This window comes from Curcuma longa, chromosome 11 (genome assembly GCF_044706935.1).
Source record: "Curcuma longa cultivar G26 ecotype Majalengka, Jawa Barat chromosome 11, ITB_CL_G26_1.1, whole genome shotgun sequence".
Classification (NCBI taxonomy): Eukaryota; Viridiplantae; Streptophyta; class Magnoliopsida; order Zingiberales; family Zingiberaceae; genus Curcuma; species Curcuma longa.
The window spans coordinates 27226139-27253490 of NC_133871.1; the positions used below are offsets into that span (position 1 = coordinate 27226139).

The 27352-nt window shown below is 35.5% G+C and overlaps 1 protein-coding gene across 1 annotated transcript in view; it reads left to right on the plus strand.

Moving 5' to 3' along the window:
* LOC141837383 (uncharacterized) overlaps positions 1 to 27352 on the plus strand; it is a 95084-nt gene that overhangs the window by 9398 nt on the left and 58334 nt on the right. Inside the window, exons 3-22 of the mRNA XM_074724797.1 lie at positions 3510 to 3613; positions 9596 to 9691; positions 9781 to 9828; positions 10564 to 10614; positions 11167 to 11270; positions 11367 to 11484; positions 14033 to 14134; positions 14225 to 14419; positions 14501 to 14658; positions 14878 to 15036; positions 15102 to 15194; positions 15344 to 15695; positions 15774 to 15887; positions 16548 to 16643; positions 16730 to 16797; positions 23817 to 23937; positions 24023 to 24235; positions 24819 to 25046; positions 25140 to 25249; positions 25357 to 25453. Coding sequence (XP_074580898.1) covers positions 3510 to 3613; positions 9596 to 9691; positions 9781 to 9828; positions 10564 to 10614; positions 11167 to 11270; positions 11367 to 11484; positions 14033 to 14134; positions 14225 to 14419; positions 14501 to 14658; positions 14878 to 15036; positions 15102 to 15194; positions 15344 to 15695; positions 15774 to 15887; positions 16548 to 16643; positions 16730 to 16797; positions 23817 to 23937; positions 24023 to 24235; positions 24819 to 25046; positions 25140 to 25249; positions 25357 to 25453 — 2627 coding nt within the window. The remainder of the gene's footprint in view (positions 1 to 3509; positions 3614 to 9595; positions 9692 to 9780; positions 9829 to 10563; positions 10615 to 11166; positions 11271 to 11366; positions 11485 to 14032; positions 14135 to 14224; positions 14420 to 14500; positions 14659 to 14877; positions 15037 to 15101; positions 15195 to 15343; positions 15696 to 15773; positions 15888 to 16547; positions 16644 to 16729; positions 16798 to 23816; positions 23938 to 24022; positions 24236 to 24818; positions 25047 to 25139; positions 25250 to 25356; positions 25454 to 27352) is intronic.

Sequence of the window (27352 nt, forward strand, 5' to 3'; positions counted from 1 at the left end):
AAATTGAGAATAAGATGTTTTTTCTTTTTGGTCTTCACTAGAGAGAATAGGGTGTGGGGAAGAAGGAAAAAGGAACAACAATAGTGTGTGAAAGTGCTGGAAGTAACTTGAGGAAGTCTAGGCTTAAGGAAGGCAAATGCATAGGTCATACAGCAAATTGAGAAGGAATGGACTAAAGGAAGAAAAGAAAGATAATGGAAACATATAAAGTCGAACCATTGGATCCCTTTGGCCCTACTACATCACTTATAAAGGAAACTACAAGTCATGGGAGAGAAGAGAGGCCAGAATAATGCCTGCTTCAATTGAAGGATAGCAAGCATAAAGTTGGACAATAAGCACAAAAAAGAGAAGAAAAAGAGAACAAACTTAAAGAGTATAAATTGGTAGATTAGTTGCTTGATACATACAAATATATTGTTAGAGCAGATTTGATTGAAGGATAAATGAACAAACACGAGGGAAAGATGAGGCCCTGGGACATCAAGAATAGCAAGAACAGATGAGAAAAAACGTAGATTATGTGAGAGAGAATAAAATTACAGACTGCAAAAGCGAAGCTAGATGGATGGTAACATGCATTTTGTGGTTAATGAAGGTGCAATTCTCAAAAAGAGCTACTAAATGATGGTGGGGCGGGGGGGGGGGGGGGGGGGGGGGGGGGCGGGCGAGTAGCCTTGTATTGGTCAATGGAGGCTTTGGCGGTGATGCACACAGTTGATGCTAGTTGCACACTGTTGGTGGTAGATCATTACAGGGGATGTGGAAAAGTTGAAGGTTGTCGAGGACTTCTTGGGGAGATGTGGCAAAACCTTCGCGGGGATAGTTTCTAGAGCACTCACGCAAGGGGAATGTAAAGGAGAGTGCTTGTAGCATAGATAATAATGAGCTTGAGTAGTGCACGAAGACGGAGTAGGAGACAAGCGGAGGGGGACTTGGAGTGTGCTCTATAAATAGATGGAAGAAGATGGGTTGGATGAGGGGAGGCTTCCAACGGCCATGGTGGCATCCTCCAAGAGGAATAGTTACTTTAGAGACCCTAATCCTAAAAGAAATGCTATTATACCATATTAAGTTTGGGGTAAGAAAAAATATGGGCAAAAATCAAAAGGGCATCCCTTTTTTACTAAATTGTCAAAGGGGTGCTATATGTTGATTGTTTTATCGAAAAGATGCTCCATCCCTTGTAAAATGACACAACTGCCTTTTAGTACTATTCTCATTATTATATGGTCTCTCGATTAAATCGGGAGCATTGTAACCGCTATGGTTTCATAGCTACTACAACATGAAAATATTTTCTAAGACAAATTGTTTAGAGCCTCCTAAAAAGATTTAAACGACGCTTTTTGAGCATGAAACATGACCGTTATCAGTTTCCCCCTGTAACTAGTTGTAGATCTCAACGAGTTTCGATTTGATACATTGTATATCCCGTGGTTCAACCCGAGTCAAAAGTTATGGTCTTTCAAAATTTAGGATTTAATATTCATGCTGTAGCAATTATGGTTTCGTAGTTGCTGCAATTGAGCTGTCACGCAGTTGTAGCAGCTACGATTTCGTAGCTGTTACAACGTGAATGTTAAATCCTAAACTTTGAGAGGCCATAACTTTCGTGTTGAACCACACGACACATAATATGTCAAATTGAAAGTCGTTCAGAAATCTACAATTGATTACTTGGTGGAATCCATAATAGATTGGTTTCAGGCTCAAAAAAGTATTGGAGGATAGTTGCGTCATTTTATAGGGGGTGAGATACCCTTTTGATAAAAAAATCAACATAAGACACCCCTTTGATGATTTTTACCCAAAAAATATTATAGTACTTTTTAATTTATTATTTACATGTATATATAGGGCTCAATATCGAAACCTTAAATCTCAAATATCAATTAGGGACTAAACCTAGTATACCAATAACCCTATCAACCCATACCTCTAACAGATTCAAACAAAACTTCACAAAACCAAACATAAATTAGTGACAAATTTTAACTCAAATGTAAACCTGGACTAACCAACAGCCTTTGCAACTTAACCCAATGTCAACCCAATATTTCTCTTGGGTCTAAGTAAAAAAACTCTTATTTCTCTCTCCCCAAAAGTTGGTGGCACCATCTTTCCTTGATTTCTAACTCAACACTGAGTACACACTCAATCTTCTCTACTACAAACACAATATCATACACATAGCATAGCCATAACCAAAACATATCATAACTTGAAATACAAACTGATAACTTTCCACAATGATCCATCAACCCATTCAATGCAATCTTGAGGTCTAGAAGAGTGGCCATATATTCTACCTCTAATCCATTCTGAAGTTGCATCATCTTTGTCCTGCCATAGTTGTTGACCAGAATAAATTTGGTTTCGCAGACCACCATGCAGCTTCATGCAGTCGCTAGATCAGCATAACTATTGAATATATAGTGAAGAGTGCAGTCTTATCCATGTACTTAGATTCTTTCCAAGTCCCTTGATATATCTTTACATTTTTTCAGTTGTTAGGTCACTTTTATTATCCTTCTTAATAAATTTGTTTTTACGATGTGTCACCATTTGGCATTTGTCTTCCTATTGTTAAAAAAAAAAAAATGCTGGTGTCTGGTATTTGTTCCATTTAAGAATTTTATGGCATCCTTCCTAATAACAATTAGTGAAAAGACCTACTCTATCAAAAAGGATTTTTGTTATATAAACTATTATATTCGAGTTGGTTTGTTGGCTAATGCTAGCTGCCAGTTGCTGAACAATATCCATGTGTGGCAATAGTTTGCATAGTTTCACAGATAGTTCTGTATTCTTGTGTTGTCAAGAGTTTGAGAGTTGGGAAAAAATTGTGATGAATGGGTTTCATGGGTATCAAAAAGAAATGCTGAAATGATATTGTAAGTCCTTGTTGCTATCTATGCTACTCTGACTTGGGTAAGGATATCCAAGATGGGTCTGAATTCGAGATGTGAAACAAAACAAATCATCAAGTGGCGTAGTAATCTAAGTGCTTGCCTTGGCATGCTCTTTCCACATCTGTGCTGTGCTGTGTTGGCACAGGCACAAGGCATAATATTCGTGGTAACAGAGTTATCAACTATCTTTTCTCCACTTACAAGTTTTATAATTACTTTCATTGATTATGTATTTCTATCAAGGTTGTTTTCTCATTTATTTTTTCCCCCTATCAGTCTGACTTATCAATTATCAATGTGTTCATTGTTGTGATTCCTTATGCTGTTTCTCCCCTTTGTTGAATAAAAAAATTAACCACTGAATTAATATTTGCATAATCTTGCTCATGGTCCACATCTAATGACTTCATCTAGTTTTTTTTTTTTATGAAAATCTTATTTGCTTACAATGATTACATTTTGTCATTAGTTGGTGCTCAATTTATCTATATCTGGCACTTCTCATTGTATATATTCACATTTTGTTATTTACCCACATCATTTATTTGTCATTTGTTTATTTATTTGTTTTTATTTTTTATTTTTATTATAAAGGTGATGTTGTGCTTAAGGATTTGAATCTGAAGGCTGAAGCATTGAATTCTTTGAGGTTACCTGTCATTGTCAAAGCTGGTTTTGTCGGATCAATAACATTACAGGTAAGTCTGCACTGTTGTACTTAACATTCCTGCATATACATACATTAGCACAAAGAGGTATTCAAGTAGATCTCTCACCCTTTTCCATTAATATTTGTAGTGCATTTTTTATCTTTTAAACATATGCTGAATAAATACATTGTAAAGTCCTATCATATATTGTGAGATTTGTTACTGCTATTTATTTGCACAAACAACTATGTTCAACTACCAACCTTTTGTTGCATCCCATGTAGGGTCAACTATCGAGTGATAGACATCATATGGACCCACATAATCTTAATACAACAATGCTAACTATTAGCGGTATGACAGAATGTGGTAAAACAAAGTATATCCTCATTGGATAACTAAAATAATCCTTGGTAAAGTTAGTATTTCCAACTTAACATCCACTCCTGGAATTAAAGGCAAAATGAGGAGTAAGTGCAAATATGGGAAGCTGAACCTGGCATAAATGAGCTTTTAGTTTATGGATGTATTATCGTAAGTATGAACTTCAACAAACTTAGGATCATCGTGAATGCAACAAACAAACTACTAATCGATGCATTATGAACCTAATTAATGCAACTTCACAATTAATTACAACTTCAATGAGAACACTAACCACTATGCAACCACCCACAAGAGTGCATAATCAACTAAAATATTAATGAAAATCTAAACACCTTTCAAATAGGAGACCTAATGTTTGTATGTGAAACTAATGTTTATGGTGCACATACTACAATCATGTGAATTATAAGCGAGCATGGATTAAAAATCAACTGGGTAGTCTTATGCAAAGTGGTACTGAGTCTTCACCTAGTAGGGGTACAGTTGAACCCACTTCAGTACACAATAGTATTGTGCCTAACAACTCCCTCACTATGTAAATGAATGGCTAATATATAGGGCTTGAATGCCATGGATTATAAGAACATCATGGACAAAAATTTTAGATCATATAATGACATTATTATACAAATATTAGTGTATTACTTGCATGAGTTTTAAATGAATAGCATTATGCTATATTATCATACTAACTAGCAACAATAGAAATGACACCTGTAAACAAATGATATTAGTATGGCAGACAATGATTATGAAACATATATCTACAATTGATTACATTCTATCAACATGCGCCATAATAACTATAATTAAAGATTTAAAATAGATTTTCTATCCTATGACACTAATTTCAGTTTGTGAAAATCAATAATACATATTATGAATTCAAAGGGAATGAACAAACTAAATAGAACAAATATAGCATATTAAGGTAAATTTAGATTCTTTGTTGAGTTTGGTTTCAGCTCCAACCAACCCTACACATCTGGCTCAATCCATGGTCTAAGCATTTTAAACAATGTTAGACATTTTTAATTCTCAAATCAAAATCGAAATCGCCAGTGCATACTCAATTTCTCTCTCGAGAAAATGGGAATCCCATGGACGAGACTCCAACTATTATACTCTCTCGAATCACCCAAAATCAGCTGTCAATTGTTATTGATTTAAATATATCCTTCACGGTCACCACTAGAGTCGTCAATTTGGGTTGAGCCCGTCAGATTGACCCGCTCCACCACACAATTTAGGTGGGTTGAGTTGAAATTTTATCAACCCATTTTAAGATGGATTAAGGTGGGTCGATCCGCCTAGGCCCTAGGTTTGCGACCCACGTGGATTGGCCCATGGCAGGCTTGGGTTAGCCCACGGATTGAGAAAACTTATTTTTTTCTTCAAAATTTAAAATTAAAATAGAAAACTTAATGGACTAATGACTTTAACCCGTCTAAATTGCAATTCAAACTTAAAAATTTCAACTTGACCCATTTAAATTGTAATCCAAATTTAAAAATTTTAATATTTTTTTTATTTTTTAATTTTTTGAGAAGCCCGTGGGTTGATCCGTCTAACCTGCAACCCGTCTTGGATTGAGTTGGGTTGGAGATTTTCTAATCCGCCAAGTTAGTGGTCGGCCTGTCTCCTCGCCATATGATGGATTTTTGTTGGGTTGACCTGCCTTGCTATGAGTTGATTCGTTTGACAGCTCTAGTCACCACTCATGATTCACACAACATTATAGAATCAATATATTAATCAACAACATAATCAAATAATGATTAATTGTATCGAAAGAGAAAGACATAACCTTCAATAGATCATATCAACAATCAACCACCTCTTTTTTTTGGATAAGTAAAAGTTGTATACCATGTGTCAACATGTACAAAATGAGGCTTTAGAGGTCTCACATGTCTGATAAAGTATCAGATTTGAGTGGACGCCTAAAGACCTGTATACATGAAGCTGCACACTCCTATAAATCCTCTCTACATCTAATTGTCCTCGCAAAAAACTACTATTTTGTGTCCTCCATACATAGTGTATCACTTATGACAAGGCCAAGTAACAGGTTATTTGTCAGCGTCCTGCAACCATGGTAGTGCTGGCAAAAAATTCAAAGCGTTTGACTATATAGACATCTTTAGATGCATGTGGAGCCTGCCTTGGATCCTCTGCCATAGCTATGCAATAGGAGGCACTGGAAGAATAGATGCTTCTATGTCTCAAGCACCCGCCTACAAAAAGTGTGATGTCGGTCCTCTTGATAATCTTGTCTATCTTTAGTGGGAATGCTTAGTAGTGCTAGTATCCAGAAAGTGAATGCGTGACTAGGCTGCAGATAAGTCTTCCACACTGTCTAGGCCTATGTCATCCTAGGACTAGGCCATCTGAAGAAGTCATATGCCCGGGCTACCCCTCCATCCTGTGCAAATCAATCTGCCAGTCTCTGCCTAACAGTTTTAGGTAACCCCGTAACCTCGAGGATGAGATCCTGTATCTGCAGTAAATGCTTGATCAGAGCGGAATCTGAATGGGTTGCCTACCAGGTCCAAAGATCTCTGTGACTCAAGTAGGTGTGATGAATCCACTTGATCTAGAGTGCATCGTCCTTCTCCTGAATCTATCATAGAACCTTGGCTAGGAGAGCTAAGTTCCACGCTTGTAAATCTTTGAATCCCAAGCCTCTCTCATCCTTCAGGCGACACATATTTGCCTAAGACATCGGGGGTGTTTGGACGTCCACATGAAGGATCAACAGATACTGTAGATACTATCGATGATGCCCTGCGATATCGGAAGGATGGACATCTAGAAGCGCTTGATCCCTTGAAGCACTGAAGTGATGAGTTGCGCCTTACCATCATAAGACTATGTCTTTTTTGGCTAAACATTGATCTAACGGATCAGAGAGTCAGTCAGAAGGCTACAGTCAGATAGTCGGAGACACACTGCAGCTAATGGAATCCTGAGGTATCTGAATGACATGACACCCTCCTGAAAACTTGTAATGGAAAGGAGATGACTGTGTGTCGAATCATCCACTCCAATCTGAAAAATGTTCAAATTTAGTTTGTTAACCTGAAGTCTTGTTGTCTCCCCAAAAGTCTCTAGACAAGTGGTCAGTGTGCCAAATGATGCTGTATTACCATGACTGAAGAGGAGAAGGTCGTTAGCATAGGCCAGGTGAGCTAATCTAAGGTGGGCACATTACGGGTGGAAGCTGAAACCTACCTTAGTGGTGCACCGTTGCAGTTGCCTCCCGAAGACCTCTATGCAGATACCTAGGTAGGGCGACAGTGGGTCCCCTTGCCTCAGACCCCTGGCTCCCCTAAAATGCTCAAACGTCCTGTCATTGATGGCTAGTGAGAAGGAGGTTGTGGTCACACACTCCATGATCTAGGACACAAACTGTGGAGGAAAGTTGAGTCCCTCAAGAGCTTCATGTAGAAAATCCCAATGCATTGAGTCAAATGCCTTCTGGAGGTCGATCTTCATAATAAGCTTGCTGTTGTATTTCTTGAAGAGGTTCTGAACTAAGTGGATGTTATCGGCGATGAGTTGGCCTCACACAAAAGCCGCCTGAGACTGATGAAAAATGTGACCCAAGACCTCCGATAATCTGGCTGCTAGTAGTTTGAAGATGACTTTGTAGAAAACCGTACAACAAGAGATAGACCGGCAATCAGTAACTTTGTCAGCATGGGCAGACTTTGGGATAAGGGCAGTCAATGTATGATTCCATCTTTCCAAGAGCTTTCCATTGTGAAAAAACTCTCCGACCGCAACTACAAAATCTGCACTTACAATATCCCATGCACTTTTGAAGAACTTGGACCCATATCCATCCGAACTAGGAGCCCTTTGGTCTCGCGCATCTTTGATTTCTTCATTCGACGACATACATATCAGATTGGCGTGCTGATTAGTGGGAAGCATCCAACAAAAGTTCAAGAAGTGATGTGGAAAATCTATCTGGTTCACTTTTTTGCCTAGTTGCTCTTCAAAATGCTGAGTGAAAGCATGAACAACCTTGGGAAAAGATGTGGTAAGGTGCCCATCGAGGTTCTCCACAGCTGAGATCGTGTTTCTGCAGTTGTTCCGCTTAACCAAGGATAGCTTGCCGTACACAAACATGATGACAAACTGTTTGTGAGATACCTTATAGGTTACTCGGCAATGAGCAAACTATTCATCCTATTGTCGTATCTCTAGCTCAACCTTTTTCTCATCCCATATCACAAGAATTTGACTCCGAACTCGTGGATTGATTCGTTGTTCCACTTTAAGGTGTTGAAACTGTCGTGATTTCAGTTTTGATATCCATCCTCCAAGAGTTTTGTCTCCAAAACGCCTAATACTCCAAGGCATGGATTAAAATCTCGAGCCGTTTCTCGTTTTGCTCGTGGACTGGCACTGGCACGTGTACCGATGTCGTGATGCCTCCAGACATGTCGCCCCGGCCTAGCGACGCCTCCAAAGACTTTGTTCGAGACTAGAGATGCCTTCGGAGGCTTCGCCCGTGATCGGCGACACCTTCGAAGCTTGACGAGCCGCGATCGTGCGCGGATCAAAGTGAAACAAGGGCTTTAATTAAAAATTTAGATTAATAATTTTAATCAACTCCCAACTATGATTGGGATAATTTAAATAGATTTAATTAAAGCCTAATAAAATTATCCTATTAATATAATATATAATATATTTTAAAAAATTATTTTTATTTTTAAATATTTATATTAATAATTTTAATTTTAGTCAATATATTTTATATTTAAAAAATATCAAAACTATATCGATACGGTACTGAAACCGTATCGTTTCGGATCAGGATCGAAACCTTGGCATGACTCGAGATTTTAAACCATGCTTTAAGGTTCCGACTTCAAAAGAGGTTCTCAACCCCTTTATGCTTGAGGCCCTTATTGAGGCCTTGTATATTCCATGAACTGATCTTTATGGCCTCTGTGATGACTGAAGTTGTCTAGCGGTGATAATTTTCTGATTCCTCATGGCAAATGCACAAATTCCCATCAACCGACAATCAGTCTCTTCTGGTTGTATTAGCTGTGTGATTGCCTCTTTTTAGTCACTAGCATTGTGATTGGTTCCTAAACAAATCCAAACAATAAATTTATTTATTATGGATAAAAATAAAGTTATTATGACCCAGTTTTATAGTCTTGATCTATGTACCATGAATTAATTTTTCAATTAATTTTGACTTTGTGTGACTACCAGTGTTTATATATTTGGGAATTTTAACATAAACCTTGCATTGTGTGGTTGTGTTTGTGTTTATTGATAAATCATGTAAAGCAAATGCCTGACTGTTCCATACAATTTTTTTTTGTCAAACCCACCTTTTAGAGTTCTATTCATATCCCTGTATTGTGCTTGATTTTCTTGAATCACTTCCTTGTCTGCTATTACGGATTGCATCTAGGAGTCGTCAACTGATTAGTGGTCTATAAACTTTCATTGTAGGGGCAACCTCTGATTCTCAACTTTTACATATTTATTTGTTGGAAAGTTGTTTTCATGACTGCTTAATGTCTTTGCTTTCACTATTTATGTATCCATTGTCTTTGTCTTAGGCTTTGTCAATGTGTTTCCTATTCTAATTTGAAATTAGTATTGCAGGTTCCTTGGAAAAGCCTCGGAAAAGAACCTGTAATTGTTATTATTGATCGTGTTTTTGTTCTGGCTCATCCTGCTCCTGATAGGCAAACACTTAGCGTATGCCTTTTCATATTACTATTCCTTTCTTAATATATTTTATCTCTCTTCTAGTGTATATATCTAATAGTGCCCTTTTCACCTTCCAGGATGAAGATAGAGAAAAACTTTTTCAAGCTAAGCTGCAACAAATTGAGGTTCATATTCTTTTACCTAAAAATCTGTTTTAGTACAAGATTTCCTTGTTACGTGGACCTTGATTTGATCATTTGACAATAAAAAGATCTCTTTTCTCCCAGTTCTTCTGTTACTCTTTTGAGTCTTTTACCATTTCAGTTAAAATGCTGATGTTACTATTGATATTCCTTGTTACATGGACCTTGATTTGATCATTTGACAATAAAAAGATCTCTTTTCTCCCAGTTCTTCTGTTACTCTTTTGAATCTTTTACCATTTCAATTAAAATGCTGATGCTACTGTTGATATTCCAGATTGCTGGCTGCATTGAAATGGTTTCCCTGGGGTTCCTTTTATATGTCCACTATATTTCACTATCATTAGTATATGAATAATCTTTATGCATTTTACATACTCTTCTACATACATATGTTAGCCATGCAATATTGCTGAACATTTTTGAAATGGACCTATATGTATGTATTTTGTGTTACTACTCAATCTTAGGATTTCTTATCTCTTTAATCAGATTACAAGTTTGTATTCTTTAGCTTCTTCTATAAGGTGAATCACCTTATTATTCAAGTGTAGGTGATCATCAATACTGTTCATGTTGGGATTTGGGATACTTTCCTAATTTGCCATTTATGCAACTCTTTATTGGAACTTGTATAATTTAATGCTGTTTTGTTTGGAGTTCTGTTGGTATGATCTGGTCCGTGGCTATTTAAATGATTGCTGTTTTGGTGTGCAGGAGGCAGAGTCTACAACCCTTGAAGCAACAAGGAGATCAAAAGCAGGAAGTGTATGATTTTACTGTCTGATAATTTTCAATTCCTGATTGATTACCATGCTATGTTCAAGTAGTTGGCCAGACGGTGTCTTTTAATACTGTTTTGAGTCCTGAATTGATTTTAAAATAAGATGTTGCATCCTTTTGAAAATTTAGCTCTTGTGTAATTTATTTGTTAAAGAGAACAAGGTCGTGTATCCTTTGTCCAGTCATTCTTAGCAGGGAAGTTCTATCAAATATTTTTTTTTGTAATTATAAATGGAAATGTATAACTGTGAAATATTTTTGCATCTATCTATGAAGATGAGCTGTGATCTTTAGACAGAGAGTTTGGAAGTTATTGACAGTCTGGAAAGTTATTTTTTTCAAAGAAAGGCTACAAAGCACTTTGCCATTTTTGATTCTTTCATTGTTTTTATGTGGGTCTGTTATTTTTGTGATTTATTTTCCATTTTGGAATTTTAATTAGCATTTTTTTGCTAAACTATCATGTTTTAGGTATTTCTATGACTTTGTTTATTAAGGAGGTCATTGTCTTGATCCATGCTGATAATATTGTTTCAGGCAACTGGTGGAAACTCATGGTTGGGCTCTCTTATTTCCACTATAATCGGTAACCTTAAAGTTAGTATTAGCAATGTCCATATCAGATACGAAGACACTATCAGGTATGCACGGTCATCATTTATGTCATTAAGCTTGATATTTTATCTTCTCCATATATTTTTAATGAGTTAATGTAAACTTTCTAAGTATCATCTCAGCAATCCAGGACATCCATTTTGTACTGGATTTACTTTATTAAAGCTTGCTGCTGTTACAACGGATGAAGAGGGTAATGAAACATTTGATACCAGTGGCGCTCTTGATAAGCTGCGGAAGGTACGCTCCTATTAGTTTTTAGAATATGATTTTTGATCAACTATCTTTTAGTGTAGGTATTCACTTGTCAGTACTCAATCTTCTTTAGTGTTTTTTGTGTAATTAATTTGGATTTAGGGTGGTCTTGAGGTCAAAGTCATTTGAATGAAAACAGATGAAATTCACCATATGTGAGCAAATACTCAACCATCTATCATGAGAAAAAATGTTGTTACTAGTTCAACACTACAAAAGAAGGATAGCTTTTAATTTTTTTACCCAATGAGGGAAATGGTTAAAATATGTATTTTGTATAATTTATAGGCCTGTATCTCCATTTAAAATGATATGAAATTCTATGTTCCTTGATCTCCACCTCAGTGATTACCTATTGATGTTGAAAGTTGAAGATGACTAGGGAGAAGACATGCAAGAAAGGAAGAAGGAGATAAAAGGCTATTGCTGAAGAAGTGTCCAAAGAAGAAATAGTTGGGATAACATATCTGAAAATGAGCAAAGTGGCAAAGAAGTAGAACTTAGGAAGGTTAGAGATAGTTTTGAATGACTTTATTGGATTTAACAGATGCAACAACCACAAGAGGATGAGTGCTTGCTGCCAAAGAGGATTGAAACTGCAAGTTCATGCAACAAGTGAGTGATTTACTTTGGCAACATAGATGACAATGAAATGAAAAAAGTTGGGGATTGGCGCTCAGGGAAGTTGTGGCAGGAAAGGAAGTTGTTATGATGTGCTTAGATGGGATCACTGACCATTAATTTACCAGGCACAACCGCTGATTCAAAATGTTTAAGCTTAAGATAACACTAACTAACTCATCTAAGCTTATAAAGCTATTACCAACAATTCACCATGTTATTGGAGCATTATAGAAGCAGCAATTGATTGAGAGCAAATATGACTAGTCGGAATCAAAGGGATTTTACCTCTATGTAGATTTGGGTTGCAGATCAGGTCATAGAGGCATGGGAGAAGAAGGGTCATCTATGATGTAGATTTGTTGACAAATGCAAATTGGTGAACACTGATCTTAGTGCTGTTTTAGAGATCATGTTGGAGATGCAATCTAGTGCAGTTGCAGCTGTAGGAGAGGAAGGGATCTTGGAGATCTGAGAAAGAAGGGGTGCTTCTCATAGAGATGGATTAAGATGATGCAAATGAGAGGGATGCTATTGTGAAAAGCAGAGAAGGGATTCTAGAATAACTTGCACTTGGGATATTGATAGAGAAGGAAAGAGATGAGTCCTTATGGAGTTGCAGCTCACAAGAGAGGATCTCTGAGATCTGATAAACAAAGTTTCCTTGCATAGAGATGGTTGAAGCTGATGCAAGTGAGGGAGATTCAGTGAAAAGCCAAAAAGGGATTTTCAAAAAGAACTGACACTTAGGAGATTAATGACGGAACCCTTTGCCTTGTAGTGATGGTGGAACAAAAGGAATTGAGGTCCTAGGAAGCTTCTCACAGAATGATTGAAGGAAACTAAGGAATAGTTCAGTTGCAAGGTTGAGAGGGAGAGGTTGCTGCTAGGTTAAATGAAGAAGATCGAGAGATCTAAGAGGAGAGATTCACAATTGTATTTGTTGACCAAAGAACTCCAATCTAGTGGTAGGAAAATAGAGAGAGAAAAAAGAGAAAGTAATGGAGTTTAGCACATCAATCTACTTGCTTCCTGTCTGTTTCTGTCCCCTTCCCTACTGCATACTAGTTAGAATGAGACACAAAGGTTGCAGATGCAAGCTCATCTGCTTTGTGGAAGGGGTTCATCTGATGCTTTTGGATGTCATGGACGTTGAATCTGGTGGAAATGGCTCATGGCGAAGACGAGGAAAATCAAGGGATGAGAGGTGTCCATTGATGAAATTGGCTGCCTCCTCCGAGGGGATTCTTTTTTTATTTCATGTAAAATCTAGTGCTACAGGGTGACATTAAATTGTACTGATTGTTATTGTTGTATGAGGACAATTACACATACATAGGACTCATGATATCAATCTAAACCTAAAACATCTAATGTGGGATTAGATTCGACAACAATAATCATAATACCTAATACCTAATACCTCAAACAGATTAATACACAATACCTTGAACAAATACACTGCATGGATTGGCCATTGAGACACTCTGCGTTGTCAGAAGCCTTGGTCATGGATATTTATTATGTTTTTTTTTGTTAGATGTCATGACATCATGTCTTATTCAAATTAACATTATTAAAAAAATCATGTTAGTTCCTTAAGTTGTATGATGGATCAACTTGGATCAGCTTGGGCTATCTTATTGATGAATCCACATATCATTTTGGAAGTCCAGTCACAATTATGTGCCACGTTTGACTAAATCAATGGCCAACTTGTATGTATATGCATGAATCAGCCTCTTAATTTCTCATCATGCCTTACAGTGTTGGTCCATTTTACTTCTTATGGCTCAATTTTTGAGCCTAGTTTCTTTGAAATTTTGATGTTTCTCTGTTCCACAAAATATGATTTTTTAGTATAAATTTGCTAATAACTTGCATTTTAATGCATGGAAATTCTTAATGCCAGTCATTGCAACTTGAGAGGCTTGCTCTATATCATGATTCTGACAGCACTCCTTGGAAGCTTGATCGGAAATGGGAGGATTTGACCCCTAAAGAATGGACTGAGGTTTATGTTTTTACTTAATATGAACTTTCACTTTTTGTGTATTATGTCACAATAGGAAAAAGAAATAATGTATTTTGTTTCTCTTGGCAGATATTTCAGGAGGGGATCAATGAACATTCTCCAAATGGAGCAACAACTCGGACATTCAGTCGGAAGTACTTGTTATCACCTATTAATGGAGTTCTTAAATATCATCGTCTTGGAAAGCAAGAAAGGCATGACCCTGACATACCTTTTGAGAAAGCTTCGCTTGTTCTTAGTGATGTTTCTGTTACTGTTTCTGAGGTATTGCACATTTTGCTTGAGTAATTTTGTCCATGTCCATAGTATCATCATTTTCTATGTTGATTCTCTTGCTTCTCACAGTCTCAATATTATGACGGGATAAAGCTCCTAGAAACCTTTTCCAGATATAAAACACGTGTTGATATATCACACTTGAGGCCTGTAGTATCAATCTCGCAAGATCCTCTGGCTTGGTGGCGGTTTGCTATGCTAGCTGTCTTGCAGCAAAGGAAACTGTGGTAAGTCTGTTATTTTGTTGTGCTTCTTTTGCATCTAGAAAATTTATATTCAGTCTGCTAATTGAGCTAATATAATCTTCTATGTCAATATATTGATGACTATCATCAGCTATGGACGATATAAGTCCTCTAATGTTGAAAGATCAGGATGTCTTTTGTTTAACTTTGATTGTTCCATTTTCCGTGTTTAACTGAAATGCTGTTTTTTCTTGCTTTAAGCTATTGGTTCTCATGGGATAACATAAGGCATCATTGCCAGCTCCGCCGACATTATGTCCAACTGTATGTAAATATTTTGCAACAGTCATCCACTGTGGATATTCTTGAAGTTCGGCAGATTGAGAGAATCCTTGATTCCAAAGTGATATTGCTGTGGAGGTGGGTTTTAAATAGGTGAATTTATCTAATAATTAAACAGAATCATTAACTTCCATATTACTAAGGTTGCTAGCACATGCTAAATTTGGATATGCCAAGTCAAAAGAAGCATCAGAACAGCGGGAAAATTTGAAGAAAAGTTGGTGGTCTTTCAGATGGTAGGTAGATTGTAGGAACAATTCCTGTCTATTACTTATGTTTCTGGAAAAAGTGCCGCTACCTTTTCCACAATATACTCTGCATAGACAAACTTTTTAAGACATGGACTATTTTTTCTTCTTTTTCTTTTACTTTCATGAAACCATAGGCGAGCTTCTGGAGTTCCTTCTGAGGCTAGCAAAGCAAATGAAACACAGTTGGTTGAAGAGGAAAAATTAACCAAAGAAGAATGGCAGGCAATCAATGAAATGTTGAGTTATCAGCCCGATGAAGATTCTAATGCCCATTTAGGAAAGGACTTGCATAATATGATGCAATATCTCATAGAAGTTTCTGTTGGGAAGGCATCTGCACGAATTGTCAATATCTATGAAACAGAAATTGTTTGTGGCAGATTTGAGCAACTTCATGTTACCACCAAGCTGTATCCCAAAAGCATTCACTGTAATGTGACTCTAAAGTCCTGTGGCTTATCATCTCCTGAAGGGTCACTTGCTGAGGTTATTTTGCTATATATGAGATGAATTTTGTAGTTTTGCTTTTTTGCCTCTCCTTCATGCTTCAAAAATATTTTGCAGAGTGTTGTTAGTGAATGGAAGGCTAATGCTTTGGATGCTAGTTTTATACATGCACCTGTTGGTGAAGATTTAGCTTGGCGGCTTACAGCAACTATTGCTCCATGTCATGTAACGGTAATTTCATTTGCTATCATACATGTGGATTCCTATCACCTAATGAGGAAAGTTTTATATTTATCTTGCATGTTCATGTTGTATCAGAATATATTTGAATCATCACTCATTTTCCATCATTTGATATCATATTGATGAACAGCAGAAGTGGATTTACAATACTTGTAAATACTTGATTTCACAGACTTTGATTAGTTAGTTCTAGAGAAAAGCAGACACTTTTATCTCTTGAAAACTTCTCAAGAGTACAAATAATTCATCACCTTAATTTGTTTATCTCAGCGATAATTAACTACTAAAAATAAAATACCCTGTTTAAACATGTAATAACGTAATTCAAGGTATATAACAGATGATATTGTATGGTCCATCTTGTTCAATGACAAATTCTTCCTTATCTTTCACACAACGAATGCATTGCAGCAAAGGCTCTATAGTGTTTTTTTTTTGAGTTTCAGAATCTTCTGAATTACAAGAGATTACCCATGGTTTATTGCTGTTACACCTATATATTATTTTTATTGTAGACTTTATTGTGGTTTATGTTCTTGCCTGTCTGGTCTCTAATATTGCTTTGCCAATAATTGATGTGAAAAATATAAGAGTGGATCTTTAATTTACCTTATTTTCTCATATTGATTGTTTTTTTTGGTCTGTTAGATCTTGATGGAGAGCTATGAACGGCTTCTAGATTTTGTTAAAAGGAGCAATGCTGTTAGCCCAACTGTGGCAATGGAAACTGCTACTGCTTTACAGGTATGTTGTTGGTTTCTGGAATTCCTGATGTCTCAAATTATGTTGGCTAATAGATTATTATTTTACTGTGTTTGTACTATGGTCAGATGAAGCTAGAGCAGGTGACTCGAAGAGCCCAAGAACAGATTCAAATGGTGCTGGAAGAGAGAAACAGGTTTTGGTTGCACTGCCCTTACATTTTTTTTGTCTCACTATGCTTAAATTTTGAAATGTTTTTTTACATGTTTATCATAATTAAATTCCAGTTATTGACAATGCCTCAGCATAATAAATGAGAAATGCAAGAACTTCTTATCTTGTATCTTGTACTTTCCATCACCTTCATGAAGAATATGGTTTGTACCAAGTATTGTACCTTTAAAACATTTTTATAATATTATGTTATATCTAGCATACCAGTTCCATAATCAATTTTGGTATCTGAATTTAAACCACCTGATGCACAAGGCGGTTAATTAATTATAAGGTTATTCTAGTAATGATATGTTGTTGGATCATGTTTTTCTTCAAGGGAGGGAATCTAGATGTCCGACATGACAAATTGAACGAGATGGGGAGGGACTGAAAGAGAGGAAAAAATTGAATCATCATTGAATGAAATGAGAGGGAAGGAGGAAAGAAGAACCTTGTTTCGTTTTAACCAATCCTTCTAAAAGTGGATAGATAAGGAGAGAGAAGAAAGGGTGGATCATGGTTTAAAATTTTGTTCAATGTCGAGCGAAATTATCGTTCCGTCTGCCGTTCGACATCAATGGTCACCACGGGGCTGCGGAGGCACTGTGATTGCACGGCGACCTCCGTAGGGTCGCGGAGGTTGCTATGATCCTGCAGTGAATTCCACGGGGTCGCAGAAGCCTTCGCGGGTCACGATGGAGACATCGTGGGAGCATGGGTGGGATGCAAAAGGAAACTTAGGTTAATAATTTTAATCAACTCCTAGTTATAATAGGATAATCTAAACAAACTTAATTAAACCTTAATAAAATTATTCTATTAATTTAATATATGTATATATATTATTTATTTTAATTTCAAAAATATATAATACAATTTATATTTATTTATTTACCATATGGAGGCATTGAGATCCCATATTATTTTTTAATTTTTTTTGTATTTTATTTTTTAATATTTAGATTAATTTTTTTATTTTTAATTAATGTATTTTATATTTAAAAAATATCGAAATCATATCGGCATGACACGATATAGTACCGAAATCGTATATTTTCGATCATAAACTGAAACTCCGATATGACTTGAGATTTTAAACCATGGGCGGATACCATAAATGCTAATTTACCATGCAACATGCAATTGTTGGTGACACAAGAGTGGAAGCACCAGTTGTCACTTGAAGTTGCTCAAAGTGAGCAGCCTTATTAGGGGAGGAAACTCCGATGTATGGTGGAGAAGATGACCTACTAAGTTGCCTCCTTGCCATTGGAGGTATGTTGTTTCCCTCACAAACAATCATGAACTAGACAAGTCTTTGCTTAAATTAAGAAGCCTTATCAGGGCAGGGAACTCATGAAATGGTCATGAGGATCACCCACTAAGTTGCCTCCTTCCTTGCACTAGGAGGTATGCAATCATTTTGCTTGCAGACAATGATGAGCTTGACAGATTTATGCTTGGTGACTAATGAAGATCACTTGTGCTCATTCTTCCTCGGCTGCTTCCTCCATGACTAAGGGGACATGCTAGAATAATAGTTCTCTCTAAGCGAACTGCTAGTGCCATTTCCTCTTCTCCTCTTGCTATCTCCAAGCTCTCTTCTTGTGGCGTACAAATGATCTAAAAAATGTAAATGAAACAATGGGGTTCTCTCATAAGAATGTAATAAAATAAGAAGTGAACAAAGTGAGTTGGTGAAGATTTCATTGTGTTTGACCTCTTTGTCTCCCTTTTTGTGTTAGCGAACATCTCAATAGAACTTTTTTCCTTTCTATCCCTTTCTCTCATTCCCTCCTTTGCGCCTTTCTCTCTCTTCAACCACCTAAGTAAAATATAGCTTAAGTCTCATATATGAGAAGGCTAAGCAAAAGGCTCATCTTACCCTTAGGAATTATGTTGCTGTTCAAGGTGCTCTAGAAGATTTTTATGATTGTGCAAAGTTTCTTCAGTGTGCCAACTCAAATTGTTGCAACTCAACCACTAGTAATTTTGTGGTCAAGGAAAACGGAAGCTAGAAGAAGGTTCTTTTCCATTGGTTGCTGGCAACAAATGTCATGTTGAATGAATGAGAGTTGTTGGGTTGCTAGCGACAATGCAATCTAGATGCCACTGATGACGGGCCTTGGTTATTTGCATGGTTCATAGATGGTATATTTTTTAGAAGTGAGTTAAAGTTGTTGCATTGCAGGTGACCGAGCAATCCACGAAAAACCTAGATTTCCGTGGGGTTGTTTGTCTTATAGATAACTTTTTTGTGGGAGAAGGTAATGGTTGTGAATAAAAACTATGTTATCGTGTGAGTGGATTAGTTAGCAAGAATGTGAGATGAGGTCTCTTTATATACTTTATGTTAACCTTGTCTCATAAGACTTAAGCAAGATAAATTGTGAGACTAAAATTAAAATAGTAAAACTGTAAATAAATAAAAAAGATATTAAATAAGTGAAATAAACTAAAAATAAAATTTTTATTTTAACTGCGTTATTTTTATTTTATCAAGGTTATTTGTAAAAATGATCTTTTTTTATTTGCACAAGTCTCTTCCACCCCAAAACTTGCATGATTCATGATGACAAGTTGAAGCTGTATCATTTTCAGGGAACTAGGTAAAACTAAAATAAAAATCTTAGATTTTGAATTGTTTTGTTTTTATTTTATCAGATTTCTTTTATTTTTGATTGCTCAAGTCTCCACCTCTGAAACTTGTGCGACTTGTGACAAGTTAAGTTGAAGTGGTATTAATTTTAGGGAATTGGAGCATTTGCCCTTTGACCCGTCTTTAATTGGGTTGCCCCTTTGAATGAACTTGGACTTGGAAGCACCGCAATTTAGCAGAAAACAAAAACTTTGTCTGTGTATAGTAGCTATCCTCTCAATGTTTTGAATGCTTCTCTATGAGATCGTAACTCCTATATCTTGGAGTACTTTACTAATTTTATCTTGGCTAGAAAGTTAACACATTAAACACGAACTAAATTTCACACACTATGTATGGGTTAATGGAGTGGAACATAATGTTTCTTAGAGAAATGTTTAAGGAATCTATTGCATGGATTGAGGTGCTGCGATGTGCTGGTTAGCAGGGCGGGATGGTATAATTTACATGTTTGACGCTTTAGCATCAACATTAGAGTAGTGGTACATGGCACAAATAGCGAGAGGAAGGGAGAGAAGAGAGGGGAAGGTAGAGAAGAGAGGGGAAGGTAGAGAAGGGGAGAATGTACTAAAGAAAGGAGTAGCTTGGAGAGAGGGCGAGTGACGGGCACTATGAATGAGTGAGAGGGATCGGGGAGAGGAGTGCGTGGAGAGAGAAAAGAAAGGGGAATTAAATAATTTCTAACCATCTAAAATACTACTATCCTAATTAAATATGATCGAAGTGGACTATATTCTATATGTATGCACTTTGTTCAACTCTAAATGAGCCAAAATAAATTTAAAACTTGTTTAGTTTAAGCCCACTTGACATTAAACACCATAATGACTATGTTTACTCGATGAGCTTCACCTAACTCTCTATCAGCTTCCTCTCAATGCAAACCTAAAATATTGGCGTGCTTTTATTTAATTAGTTATTAATTTTTTTTAAAATAAAAAAATAAAAATTTAAATAGGATGAAATTTAATATCTAATAATGGTGAAAATTTTTTTGGGCAAAAATAAAAAGGACACCCTAAATTATTAGAATTGGCAAAAGGGTACCCCTTGCTTTTAAAAAGTCCAAATAAGCCCCAACATATTTCTCATCTTGAAAATATCCTTGTTTCAGCATTGTTGTAGCTACAATGTGTGAAACTAGACCCGGTCAACTTGGTCAAAAATATTATATAGAGAGCACTTTTATATAATTTTTTTTATGGTCAAAATTGTTTAAAGTTGATTAAAGTCATTTCAACATGTTCAAAATCACCTTAAATTGCTTAAACTTAATGGTTGCTACACCGTTGTAGCATCCACTTAGTGTTTGCTATAACAATTTTATGATGAACTTGACCTTTTTAAAGTGATGTTAATCAAGTGTAAGCAATATTGATTAAGTTGGTAAATAGTTTTTTATATAAAAATGTTCTATGTATAAAATTTTTGACCAAGTTGAACTAAAAAGAAAAATGAATTATTTTAATACGTTGTAGCAGCTGCAGTATAACTGCTACATGTTGTAGCAACTTCTTTGTGGCTACTATAATGACATTAGAATAAAGGTATTTTTGGTACGAAAAATATGTAGGGCGCCCTTTTGACTTTTTAAAAGCAAAGGACGTTCTTTTGTTGATTCTGATAATTAAGGGTGCCATTTTTGATTTTTGCTTGATTTTTCTCTTCACGTCTTGACTTTTGTGATGTAAGGATAGAACAAAAGAGATTGTGCAAGCAAACAACGGGAAATATAGGGTTCAACAATATTGATATGAGCTTCTTCTCCTCTTGTGTCTTCTTTCAACTTTGGTTGGTTCTGAGTGTCGAGGAACAACTAGGATTCAATTCATCTTTGATCAAATGAAAATTTATTTAATTAAGTAAAAAATTAATTAATTAATTAATTTTTCTTTCACTATTTTCAATTTATTTCATTGGTATATCATTGAACATAATAATTGCAATATGTGTGCATCAATCATATTCAATTATTTTTTCAAAAATGTTTAGTTCAATATGAAGGTATATAAAATTTTCAAATTTGAATTTGATTTTCTAAAAAAAACTTAAATCTAAATTTTTTTAATTTGATTGTATATAAGTTTATATTTTTATTTTTTAGAAATACTTATAAAAGTAAATAAATATAATTAAAAAAATTCAGGATCTAATTTAAACTCAAATAAACTATGATATGATTCACATCTGAACATCTAATAAATCTTGAACATCTCTATTTTTTATCCATTCTAATTATTGTAGTTAAGTGAAATAATGAAACAAGATCAAATTAAAAGCAAATGATATAAATTTTGAATTATTTCACCACTTCAAAGAGTTTTATTGAAGCTTCAGCTTCATATAACAAAATACAAGAACAAAGTAATATTCAATTGTTAAAAGTTTTGTCAAATGCTTAAGAACAAATTTCAAACACACTTATATAAATCCATAAAAATATATGTTTATTTCAAACAAAATTTCATACTGAACATTGAAAGCCTTTCTAACCTTCAAATCCAGAATTGCTATAATGTAATGGAATTCGAAAGCAAAGATGTCCCAATTTATAGAGGATCAAGGATAGTATTCATTTTCTCGTTGCTTATTCCAAATTTTACCTTTAAAAGTTCAATAGATTATGTGTAAATCATTATCAGATGAAATAAGGAAATAGTAGACAAAATAAGGATATAGTGTACAGGTGATAAAGCTAAAAACTAAAACTTAATTGGTTGCTAATATTTTTAAGACTGAGGTAATTAAATTAATTAACAAATATATACAGAAGAACAAATTTAAATTAGAAATCTAATTAATTATTAAGTAAACAATTTATTATAATAAAAAGTTAATTAAAAGCTACAAGTTATATTAAGTAAAATTAATCATATATTAATAATAATAATTAATTAATTAAGCAAAAACCATATCAGCATTATATGAAACCCAAATTGATTGTTTTAGTTATAGTTTTTGTGATTTGTTTACATAAGGACACAATCGCCAATCTTTTACTCTTTTTTTGTTACAAGGTGCAGTTATATCTTATAATATTTTTTTTATGCATATATTCTCCTTCACTGATGTATTTGCCTTATATATACTCAACTCTCTGCCGATCAGGAAAATTGACAAAGAAATTAAATTGGTAGACCAACTAGCTTGATAAGTACTATAAATGGACACATAATAATATTTGATCATAGAAATATTATAAAAAATCTGCCATTTGGAGAAAAACAGTCCTATATTTCTTATATGTATCTTGTTTATCACGAAGCAACGTGGATGATTTGACTACTTTTATCAGCTAAGATTAATAGCATGCAAGACATTATTGAAATGGGGGTTAGTCATTTGTGACATTCTAGATTTGACAATAATGAGTCTGGAATAGAAGCAGTATCAGGCTAACATTTTTCTGTGACATTCTACATTTGACAATAATGAGTCTGGAATAGAAGCAGTAGCAGGCTAACATTTTTCAAATGTGACAATTCGCCAGGTTTGTCTTTGTGTTTTAAGTCTTATCTTAGGAAATGTCTCTAAATTAATAAGGGAGCTAATATTTTATTTCTGATTGCCTTTTCAAGCTTAATCAAAGGCAAAACACCAATTCTTTGATTGAGGGTAAGCCCTAGATGTCGCGCCTCACATTGCATTGTGGAGCAAGCTTCATGCCCTCACTTTTCATCAGCTTGCCTTAAGTTCTCATGTTCTGAATCGGGGAAAGCAAAATGCAAAAGTCAAGTGTGGAAGTCTTTTGTTGACACCACATCTCCCTCATTTCACCTACTGATAGATCGGAACCGTATGTTTCATCCGTAAGGACAATAAATGGTTGTTTAAATCATGGGTGGGAGATTGTATCTCCTTGGGTGTTAATGCTGATCTTGTTTTGTTGAGTTTTACTAAGGAGATAAGGGTCTTGCTTTTTGTTTTTGTCTTTGATTTTGTTTCCTTTTGGGTATGTTTGAATCAATTGAGATTAATGGTTCTTCCATTATATAAAAGCATATGTTACTCTTTGATCTTGTATGACGGGGAGGTCCTACAACCAAGGTCATCCAAGAATGATAACAATCATGGGAAGAACATCATATTTTTTTATAAGAGCACCAAAACACCTTTTATAAGTGATAATGAGGTTCTGCGAAATTCTAGGCTGAGGTTTCTAAACCTGGTTGATATACAGTTTTGGAAATGTTGGTCCTTCACTAGCACTATGAGTGTCTTGTTGGTGAGATACTTTCTTTTTGTTAACTATGGTATCTAATTTCTTTTATGGTATACATATTTGGTTTATGATGAGGAAAAGAAATGTCTGCTTTAACCAATTGTGTCCTTGTTTTTAGATTTGCCCTTGATATTGATATTGATGCTCCAAAAGTAAGAGTTCCTCTGAAGCCTAGTGAGTCTATTGTGAATGGTAGTATATTCCTGCTGGATTTTGGACATTTTACATTGCATACCAAGGTCAGTTGTTCGAATCAAGTTCTTACTTGAGTATTTTTTTCTTGTCATTTTTCTGTTTAATCTGTTTATTTATGTCCAATTGCAGGATGTTTTACATGATGAAAGGCAGAGTCTATACTCCCGCTTTTATATTTCAGGAAGAGATATGTCTGCCTCATTTGTTGACAAAGTTTCTGGTGACAATGATAATATTATTATGAATGATTTAAGCAAAATAAGGTTACCACCCACTTCAGATTATGCCGATCAATTCTATTCTATTCTCGATCGCTGTGGCATGTCAGTTGTGGTTGACCAGGTAAATTGGTCTCCTGATTAAGTTGATGAGTTTTTGTATTAGTTACGTGAATTGTTAAATACTCTATCATGCATTTCAAGCCTTGTTTGGCTATTAAATTTTCTTTTCTTCTAAACCCATATACAAATTCTTTCTAGAAATGGACATGCAGAATTATTATGTAGGGGACATATGCAAGGCAAAAGGGTATGAGAATGGAAGAGGCTAAGATGATGTTGAAATTACTTATTTGTCCAATTGTTGGCATTATCTATTCATGGATGTGGCTCCATGCTTATTGGTTATTGCTGCTGTAAATTGATGTAGTTTCACAGCTCAAGAGGATTATCAAAGCTGTGTTATGCAGTATCATACTTGCGCAAAGTAGAACTCGTGGTGTAAAAAAAAAATGATGGATAGATGTACACTGGTTTAAAATGGTTTTATTCCTTTGCTCTCTAGCATATATTATTATACATAAGTTCTACCTCCATACCTCTAAGATTCTAGATAAATGAATGCATGCAGAATAGTTATATAACTGTGCTGGCTTGCTAATTCTTATCAACCTTTTTAATGCTTTTCTTCTAATGTGCTTTTGAAGATTAAAGTACCCCATCCAAGGTACCCGTCAACTAGAGTTTCTGTACAAGTGCCCAATCTCCTTGTTCATTTTTCTCCAGAAAGATATTTCAGGATAATGGAACTCTTGGGAATATTGCATGGGTCAAGTAAAATCATAGAGCAAAACCTTGGTGCCCATCTGCAATCTGGTGATAAACCTTGGCATCCTGTTGATCTTGCAACTAATGCTAGAACTCTAGTTTGGCGGGTATGATCCTTAAATGGTTGATATTCATCTCAGTTTTCATACATATCTTAGCCCCACTTTTGGCTTATTCTTTTTCCCTCTATTTATATTAAGGGTCTTGGAAATTCGTTGGCCGAGTGGCATCCTTGTTATCTTGTTTTATCCGGTCTATATCTGTATGTTTTGGAGTCTGAAGCTTCTGAGGACTATCAAAGATGCTTTGGGTAGGTTCAAAGTTTTGTTTTCTTTTTGATTGAAAGTAAGTCAGAATTACTTCCAGAGAAAAATTGTAAGTGCTGTATGATATTATGATGCTTGGGGAAACTTGCAGCATGGCTGGTCGACAAGTACTTGAAGTTCCGCCAACAAGTGTAGATGGATCAGCTAATGCTATTTCTATTAACTACAGAGGAGTTGATATTCAGAAGGTAATTTTTAAAGTGGATGGTGTCTTATTTGATGCTAGTTTGTGCATCCTATTGCTTCTCTGGCCTGTTGCTCATGCTAAAGGTGTAATATGTAAAATTAGGTTTCTTTATAGAAGCTAATGCTTCTACATAAAAGATCTTCATATCTTTTTTAACATAACACATTATTTTTCTATCATTTTTGCTCCAAGTTTTCTGTTGGTTTCTGTATTGGCATATTTTACATTTTTAATTTTTTTTGGATTAACTTGAAATACTAGTGTTTTATTGCATTATTTGAGATCTTGTATCATGAAATATTATTATTTTTAATTTATCATATATATTAATTTCAATATATAGTAATACAAAGCAAGGTTTGAGATCTTGTTCTTAGGTGCTCTGTGGCTGGAATAAGATGTAGGGTTGTGCTTGGTTCCAATGCTGGCGAGTGTACTGAGCACCAACCTTAGGTTTATACCCAATGTTGCTTGTTCTGAGCATCTATCGTAGGCAGAAGAGAATTAGATGGAGAAGGAAGAGGAGTCACATTCGTACCTTGTGTTGTTACACCCCAAAGTAGGAAGAGTAGCTGTGTACCTTACCTCGTGTTGTTGTGTCTCTGAGGAAGAACAAGGGTAAACTAAGCGACAAAGGAGAAAGAGTTCTATATAAAGCAGTCTTTGCCTTCCTATGAGGCAGAGTTTCATGTGAAGCACCAACTCTAGATAGAGTCACACATGAGAACTTGACGGCGAAGTAGATATAGTTTCATGAAGAATTGTATCATCATGGCCTTTTGTGTTTCTCTTATAAGACAATTCTATGTGAGTCATTGCCTTCTTTGTGCGAAGTTGCGTGTCGTACATGGAATGGAGGAAGTTTTGGCCGTCTTGGTGCAAATATAATCCAATTCTTAAAGGCTTCATCTTTCTGCTGGACCTAGACAGTGTGGAAGAACTATCTACAGTCGAGTCGTGCAATCACTTTTTGGATGTTGGCACAGAGGCGACTTCTCACTAGAGATCGATAGGATTATCTAAAGGACCGACAGGTGATGGAGACACAGGAGCATCTATTTTTCAGATGCCCTCCTATTGCAGAGCTATGGCGGCGGATCAAAGACTAACTTCGTATACGTAAGAGATGTCCACTTATCGGTGGATGATGAGATTCTTCGGACGACACTATTGTGGGAGTCAGACGTTGACAAAGGCACAACATCTTGCCTTGTCATCCACGATACATTATGTATGGAGGGCTCGAAACCGTAGATTTTTTTGATGAAGGACAGTTAGACATAGAGAGGATATTCATGGAGTGTGCAAGTGCAACTACATGTATACATACATGTCTAGCAAGCATAACATGGAGGTATCATCTCAAATTATATGAGTTGTAATAATCTATTTGCTATGTTAAATGGCAACCTTTAAAATGTTCATTGAATGTAAAGATATTCTATCATTAAGACCGAGATACTAGAACAATAAGTAGGCATTGGATCTGACATAGTTTAGATGTTTTAGGTTAGTTTGGATAATCTTGAATAATCCCTTTCTATTTGACTATTATAAAGGCAATTGAATTAAATTTTTGAAGCAGTAAGTTAGAAAAATACAACAAATACCTTTTTTATATGAAAAGGAATACTGTGTATTAGATTAGAGCATTTATTCCTTGTTGAAGATCCATTTTGAACTATTCTCTCGACACATCTAGCATTATAATTGATTATCTTCAAGTTAACAAATATATCTTGATTAACCATTTAGAATTGTACTTGGATCAACAAAAGTGAAACTAGATCCCGTGCGGAAGGAATCTTGATTTCTTCAACTAGCGTTACTTTTCTTTACTTTGATTTTTTTGCATCTCCCAGTCTTGAGAACGAGAATCTTCCTATGTTGGGGAACACTT